Source organism: Gorilla gorilla, chromosome 13 (genome assembly GCF_029281585.2).
Source record: "Gorilla gorilla gorilla isolate KB3781 chromosome 13, NHGRI_mGorGor1-v2.1_pri, whole genome shotgun sequence".
NCBI classification, from domain to species: Eukaryota; Metazoa; Chordata; class Mammalia; order Primates; family Hominidae; genus Gorilla; species Gorilla gorilla.
In genome coordinates, this window is record NC_073237.2 from 109,722,164 (window position 1) to 109,730,000 (window position 7,837).

The window sequence follows — 7,837 nt, forward strand, 5'->3', positions numbered from 1 at the left end:
TTCTAAAGTAATCTTACCTACAACTTTAGGCTCCTGCGTCCAAAGAAGATGAAAGGCAGAGCCCTCCCCACTTTCTTTGGGAGCCGCAGAACAGTTTGAAAACCACTGTTTATTAATTTTTTTTTTTTGAGACAGAGTCTCAAAGGGAGGCTGAGGCAGGTGGATCACCTGAGGTCAGGAGTTTGAGACCAGCCTGGCCAATGTGGTGAAACCCTATCTCTACTAAAAATACAAAAAATTAGCTGGGCATAATGGTGCACACCTGTGATCTCAGCCACTTGGGAGACTGAGGCAGGAGAATTGCTTGAACCTGGGAGGCGGAGGTTGCAGTGAGCCAAGATCGCAACACTGCACTCTAGCCTGGGCAACAGAGCGAGACTCCATCTCAAAAACAAAACAAAACAAAAAACAACGAAATTACTGTTGCCTGGCCCTGGTGCCAGTCCCTAGGAAAACAGACCAAAAGGGGTTTGGTCAAGTCCCAAAGAGATCTTCCCTGCCTTTGCCTGGGCACAGCCCCTGCTCAAAAATCTGGGTCAAAGCCAAGGCTCTTCTTGGCACCTGAAGGCCCCCATGCCATTTTCTCCCATTCCACCAACCCAGCTCCTCACAGCAGCCTTCATTCCACAGTTCATGGGCCTGCTGCAGCAATGTCCTCCTTGTCCCCCTGCTCATCTAAAGCCACCCCCACTGCCACTACTGAATTCAGCATCCATTCTAGAGCCCTCCCTAGCTGCTGACCAGAACACACTGCCAGCCTGTGTTTTTAACGTGTGGTATCCCCTGGCACTGGGCAAGGAACACAGATGTCCAGCAAATACCAAGTAGAAAGGTGTGGGAAGGTGGGGAGGCAGGAGAACTTTTTGTTGTTTTGTTTTTAGAGACAGGGTTTCACTCTTGCCCAGGCTGAAGTGCAGTGGCACGTAGCTTACTGTAACAGAACTTGTGGGCTCAAGCGATCCTCCTGCCTCAGTCTTCCGAGTGGCTGGGAGTAAATGTGCATGCCAGCACACCAGGCTAGTTTTTACATTTTTTGAAGAGATGGGGGTTTCACCATGTTGCCCAGGCTAGTCTCGAACTCTGGGCTCAAGTGATCCTCCTGCCTCAGCCTCCTAAAGTGAAAAAAGGAATTGAAAAACCCAACCTACTTCAACCTCCAGTTCTTCCCCCTCCCTCCAAACCTATTCCCTACACTGCAGTCCTTGTTCCCCATACTTTCCTACCTCCAGACTGGTCTCTGCGACTGGGGTGCCCTTTGAGATTGATATTCTTTAGGACACCTCCCCTATTCTCCCAGAATCTCCACCGTACCACGTTTCACATGACAAGCATCCTCATCTACTTACAACCTAGTGGTCAAGCCAATGGGCTTTGGATTCAGATGTGCCTAAATGGAATCCTGGTGTCTTTGCATGCTAGCTGTGACCTCGGGCAGGCTGCTTAACCTCTGAATTTCAGTTTCCTCATTTGTAAAGTTGTGGAGGCGGTCAAACCACCTAGGCCCAACGAGGTAGCTTTGAGGGTTATATGTGCATGTAAGTAACTCAGCACCTTACCTAACACGGGGCAGGCATATGTCAACAGGATTTCTTCTCATGACTGTCATGGGGTTCCTTGTTTAAATTCTCCCCTTCATACTATGTGGTGCTAATGGACAGTGTCCCTACAGAACGGCTTAGCATCCTGCTTTTCAAACTAAGCACTGACCCCAGGCTTCCAGAGGGTGTTTCAGAAGCTGAGAGACCTTAGCACCTCTGCTTCAACTCCAGCAGTTTTTCAGGGTCTGTTTTTAGTTTTGCATAATGGGGTTTCAGATCGCCCATGACTAAAGGCCCCTGCTGCTAAAACCAAGTTTGAAAGTGCCTGGTTTTGAAGCTAGTGGGGCCCTCTGTGAATCCTTTGGATGTGAAGTCGACTCCTAGTGGAAAAGGGACACAGGTGTGAATGAGAATGAGGGACGGCAGAGGCTAGGAGCTGGTTAGTGGGGGAAGGCTGAGAGCTCAGCACTCACTGCTTTATTATCACAGTAGGTGACAAAGGCCGCAGGGAGAGGGGGAAAGGTCCAGAGCTGTGGAGAAAGAAGGGGCTCCCTGTCTCCAGGGTTTGTTTAAGGTTTTCTCCATGGCCTAGGGCCCAGCCACTTCCCTCACTGGCCTCAAAGCCCTGGAGTTGAGCCCTCTAGGCAGTCAAGGGCAGGCAGGAGATGGGCCAGAGAAGGGAGGATGTGTTCTTTAGGTACAGAATCCCTGACCACGGGATCCAGTGCCTGTGGGCCAACCACCAGGAAGCTGTGCATGCCCACAGCCCGAGGCCCCTGGTAATCGCAGAGGTAATTATCCCCAACATGGGCTGCCACTACCGGTTCCATATGAGCAAGCCGCAAGGCCTCCTGGAAAATGCGGGGGTCCGGCTTGGGCCAGCCAGCAGCCTCGGAGGTGAGCACAAAGTCGAAGTGTTCACGCAGGCCAAGGCCCCCCAGGATGCCCTCTAGCCGTCGGTCAAAGTTGGAGATCACCCCCAGTCTCAGACCCCGTGTGCGGCACTCCCTCAGGGTGTCCTCAGCCCCATCCAACACCTGCCAGGTGCAGGGGTGGCTGAAGTCTTTATAAAGCTGTTCAGCGATGGGGGCTACAGCCTGAGCATCCTGGACACCCGCCAGGTGGAAGGTCTGCAGGACCACATCCAGCCACCACTGGTGGGAGGTTAGGCCGTGGCTCAGGCCGTAGTTGGGGAAGCTGTGGCTCTGAGCCCTGTATGCCTGCCTGAAGCCTTGTTCCAGGGCTGAGGGCTCCACCTCCAGCCCATGGGCCCGGGCCTTGGTGGCATATTCCTCCCCTAAGGGGTGGCGGAGCCTGAGCAGCGTGTCCTTCACATCCCACGTCAGCAGTCGTATCTGCAGCCGGTGTGCCATGGAGGAGGCCAAGTCCACCCCAGTTCTGCCTCAGGTCCCACGGTGGGTCCCAGGGGAAGCTGAGCTGGATAAGACCACCTCTGTGCAACCTAACAATCACCTCTTTCCAGGCCTTGTGGGTCAGATTTGCTGGCTAACATGAAGCACTTGGGAAATGTCTTCACAGCACAAGATCCTAGAATGAAAAATAGCAGGTAAGGTGGAAGCTCAGGCCCTGACATCAGACAGACTGGGTTCAAATTCTGGTGCTGCCAATGGTGTGACCCTAGGAAAGTCACTCTGAATCCACAACAAATTTCTGAGCACCTTTTTGAGCTAGCTGCTAGCATATGGGACAGATTTCCAGCCCTTAAGGCATTTACAGGCACTGAAGAACAGGGATACAGATATTAGGCAAAGAACTATACAAACACTTAAATATAATGAAGTCAATAGATACCGTAAGGATATAAATCCAGGGACCGCATCTAGTCTGTGTAGTTAGGGAATGTCATAAGCAAGTGAAGTTTCTTTTTATTTATTTTTAAGTTTTTAATTTTTTTTTGAGACAGGGTCTCTCTCTGTCTCCCAGGCTGGAGTGCATGGCTCATTGCAGCCTCGATCTCCCACGCTCAGTCAATCCTCCTGCTTTAGCCTCCCTAGTAGCTGGGGCTACAGGCACGTGCCACCATGCCCGGCTAATTTTTGAACTTTTTGTAGAGATGGGGGGTGGTGGGGTGGGGTGGGTCTCACTATGTTGCCCAGGCTGCTCTCCAACCCCTGGACTCAAGTGATCCCCCAGCCTTGGCCACCCAAAGTACTGGGATTACAGGCATGAGCCATCACTCCCAGCCCTGCAAGTCAAGTTTCAATGGAGATCAGAAGAATGAATGTGCAAGAAGCAGAGGTAGGTGAGTGCTCCCGTCAGTGGAAATAGCAAGTGCAAAGGCCCTGAGGCAGGGCAAGTAGACAGAGGCCAGCTGTCTGGCACACAGGACACAATTATGATTGCTATTATCATTATTAGGGATGTCAAAGACAGAAGGGGCCTTGCAGAGCATCTGAACAATATCCTGGCTGCTGGGTAGAGTAGACTGAGCCAGAAAGGGGCAGGTACTTACCCAAGGTCACAGTGAGTCAGTGGCACAGCCAGGACCAGAACCCAAACTTCCAGACTCTCTGGCCAGTTCTTCCACTGTACCATGAGATATATTTGGATTTTAAAAATTGGTGAACCTGTACAGCACAGGAGAAAAGACAGGACACAGCAGGCTGTCTGTCTCTAGCCCTCTCTGAACCCCAACTTTTCCATCTTTACTGGAGGTAATAACACTGGCCTAGGAGGAGAGCCGATGAGAGAACTGACTCAAGGCACAAGAAACAAATGACTCAGCCTGCTATCCAGAGGCTGGTGCAGCTTCTTTCCCCAGACAGAGCTGATCCCAGACAAGGCCGTCCCCTTGAAACCTGAGGGGCCAGAGTTCAAAGTAGGGCTAAGTTGATACTTAGGGAAGGGCGTCACTGGTAAATCTGGGGGAGCCTTGGAGGAAGTTTGTCCAGGAAATGAATTAAGGAGACTCATCCAAAGATCCTCTCATTTTGCAGGTGGGTAGACAGAGACCCAGTGAGGGGCAGTAATTTACCCCCAAATCACACAGGGAGTCACATTGGCACAGCTAAGACTAGAGCAGAGGGCTCTGGCTCCTGACCCACAGCCTTTTTTTTTTTTGAGGCGGAGTTTCGTTCTTGTTGCCCAGGCTGAAGTGCAATGGCCCGATTTCGGCTCACTGCAACCTCCGCCTCCCAGGTTCAAGCGATTCTCCTGCCTCAGCCTCCCAAGTAGCTGGGATTACAGGCATGCGCCACCATCCCCGGCTACTTTTTTTTTTGTATTTTTAGTAGAGACGGGGTTTCTCCATGTTGGCCAGGCTGGTCTCGAACTCCCGACCTCAGCCTCCCAAAGTGCTAGGATTACAGGCGTGAGCCACTATACCCGGACGGCTTTTTTTTTTTTTTTTTTTTTTTTTGAGACAGAGTCTCACTCTGTCACCCAGGTGTACAGTGGTGCGATCTCGGCTCACTGCAACTTCCGCCTCCCGGATTCAAGCGATTCTCCTTCCTCAGCCTCCAGAGTAGCTGGGACTACAGGCGCGCGCCACCACACCTGGCTAATTTTTGTATTTTTAGTAGAGACGGGGTTTCACTATGTTAGCCAGGCTGGTCTCGAACTCCCGAACTCGTGATCCTCCCCCCCACCCCGCCCCCCGGCCTCCCAAAGTGCTGGTTTTACGGTAAAGGCGTGAGCCACCGCGCCCGGCAGGGCTCTTTCGATTTCTAAAAGCGCGGGTTTGGGGCTCTGCGCTGCAGGCACGAACTGCTCACCTTTTCTCCCCACCTCCAGGGCTCGGGAAAGGCGAAGTCCAGGAGCCCGGACCTCACGCACAATGTCTATAGCTGCCGTCGGCAGCGTGACCTGGGGCGGCGGTCCTAGGGGCCTTGGCCGCGGCCGACCCCTTGGGTCCCCTTCTCAGCTGTAGCGCGTCCACGGCTCCGGGCCGGTTCCTGGGCCCAGGACCCACCTGACTCACAAGGAAGCAGATTGAAAACGCAGCCGCAAGGCCCGCGAGCTCGGGCGGAGGTGCGCAAGCGCCGGGCGGCGGGGCGGGGATCGCGCGGGCCGCCCCTCCCTCCCATCCCGACCCGCCTCTGTCCCCGCCCCGTCCCCGCCCTTATCCCCCTCACCTTCGCCGTCTCCCGCCCCATCCCCCGTCGCCCTCGCCGTCCCCTCTCCTTCCTTCGTCTCACTGTGCACCTCTCTGCGCCCCTGTCACCCGCCTTCACTGCGCGCCTCCGTTACCCTGCACCATCTACGCCCCTTATTCCCTCCCCGCACCCTCTGAGGTTCCCCAGCCCGCACCCTTCCGCTCCCCAGCCCCCGTTACCAGCACCTTCTCCGCCTTGTCTGCGCACCCCCTGCCCGCCACACCGCCGCTCCTCACCGCTCTCTCCGCTCCCCATCCCCAACCCCGGCTCCTGGCCTCCTTTGGATCGGGATACCCCCGAGAAGTACCCAGGTTGACTGGGAGGAGGGGAGTTGGGACCCAGCCTGGCTTGCTTAGTGTTGTGTGAACCTGGGCAAGGCCCTGCCCCTCTCTGGTCTCAGGGCCCCAGTTGGTATTGGAGGGAATTGCTTTCAGTTGGAAACTTGTTAAATCCAAGATAACTTGGTGAGGGTAGAGTCCGCTGCAGTAACCTGCTTTTTTATTCTTTCTCTTTTTTTTTTTTGAGACGGAGTCTCCCTCTGTCGCTCAGGCTGGAGTGCAGTGGCGCGATCTCAGCCCACTGCAACCCCCGCCTCCCAGTTTCGTGCGATTCTCCTGCCTCAGACTCCCCAGTAGCTGGGATTATAGGCGTGTGCCAGCACACCCAGCTAATTTTTGTATTTTTTGTAGAGACGGGGCTTCACCATGTTGGCCAGAGTGGTCTCAAACCCCTGACCTCAACTGATTCACCCGCCTCGGCCTCCCAAAGTGCTGGGATACAGGCCTGAGTCACTGCGCCCGGCCTATTCTTTTTTTTTTTATTATTATTTTTTATTTTTTTGAGACAGAGTTTCACTCTTGTTGCACAGGCTGGAGTGTAATGGCGCGATCTCGGCTCACTGCAACCTCCACCTCCTGGATTCAAGCAATTCTCCTGCCTTAGACTCCCAAGTAGCTGGGATTACAGGTGTGTGCCACCACACCCAGCTAATTTTTGTATTTTTAGTAGAGACAGGGTTTCGCCGTGTTGGCCAGGCTAGTCTTGAACTCCTGACCTCAGGTGATCCGCCCACCTCAGCCTCCCAAAGTGCTGGATTACAGGCATGAGCCACAGCACCTGGCCTCTTTTTGTTTTTAAGAACCCTGTGGTACCATCCTGGCTAACACGGTGAAACCCTGTCTCTACTAAAAATACAAAAAATTAGCCGGGCATGGTGGCAGGTGCCTGTAGTCCCAGCTACTCGGGAGGCTGAGGCAGGAGAATGGCATGAACCCGGGAGACGGAGCTTACAGTGAGCCAAGATTGCGCCACTGCACAATCTTTGCCTGGGCAAAGAGCGAGACTGTGTCCCCCCCAACAAAAAAAAAAAGAACCCTGTGGTAAGAGCCTGGAATCCTAACCACTAGACCACCAGGGAGCTTTTTTATTCTTTTGAAGAATAAAAAAAGAGTTTTATTTTTGTTTGCAAAAGTAATGTATGCTGGCTGGGCGCGGTGGCTCACGCCTGTAATCCCAGCACTTTGGGAAGCCGAGGTGGGTGGATCACCTGAGGTCAGGAGTTCAAGACCAGCCTGTCCAACATACTGAAACCCCGTCTCTACTAAAAATACAAAATTAGGCGTGGTGGTTCGTGCCTGTAATCTCAGCTACTTGGGAGGCTGAGGAAGGAGAATCGCTTGAACCGTGGAGGTGGAGGTTGCAGTGAGCCAAGATCAGGCCACTGTATTTCCAGCCTGGGTAACAAGAGCAAAACTCCATCTCAAAAAAAAAAAAAGTAATGCATGTAATGCATGTTAGTCTCAAAAAACTTTAAAAAATACAAACATATATAAGAGTTGGCTAGGCAGAGGGGGAGGATCTGAGTGATGGTTAAGGGACGCCCTGATGCAAAGGCCTCCAGGCAAGAAAGTTTTTCTTCGAATCAAAGAGACACTGAGGAACTACAGGAATGTTACTAGCCAGGGGATTTGGGCCAAAGAGACTGGGGAGGTACCAGAGGGGAAGTTTTGAGATACTTCTGTGCCTGTGCTCTGTTCGTCTTTAGTCTCATCACTTTGCACTATGACCTCAGGCAAGACAGGTCATAAGACGGCCCCCACCACTCAGGCCCCTTTGAGAGGGTCTTGCCCCATACCCTGGAGGAAGGAACACTGCACAGAGAGGCCAAGAAGAATCTACACAGAT

At 53.1% G+C, this 7,837-nt stretch overlaps 1 protein-coding gene across 3 annotated transcripts; it reads right to left on the reverse strand.

The window, feature by feature from the left end:
- Positions 1 to 1,973: 1,973 nt before the first annotated feature.
- HDHD3 (haloacid dehalogenase like hydrolase domain containing 3) lies at positions 1,974 to 5,544 on the reverse strand. 3 transcript variants are annotated; one of them, XM_004048472.5, is made up of 3 exons: positions 5,273 to 5,544; positions 4,012 to 4,085; positions 1,974 to 3,086 (listed from the first exon to the last, which is right to left on the reverse strand). In XM_004048472.5, the coding sequence occupies exon 3, from the start codon at positions 2,909 to 2,911 to the stop codon at positions 2,156 to 2,158; it is 756 nt and encodes a 251-aa protein (XP_004048520.1). In that variant the 5' UTR covers positions 2,912 to 3,086; positions 4,012 to 4,085; positions 5,273 to 5,544; the 3' UTR covers positions 1,974 to 2,155. The 3 variants fall into 3 exon arrangements, with proteins under 3 accessions (XP_004048520.1, XP_004048519.1, XP_030870759.1); XM_004048471.5 differs by having other exon boundaries at positions 4,012 to 4,126; XM_031014899.3 differs by having other exon boundaries at positions 4,012 to 5,544.
- Positions 5,545 to 7,837: the final 2,293 nt, after the last annotated feature.

Excerpts from the sequence above, each read along its gene's own strand:
- HDHD3 (XM_004048472.5), bottom strand. The coding sequence starts at position 2,911 with ATGGCACACCGGCTGCAGATACGACTGCTGACGTGGGATGTGAAGGAC.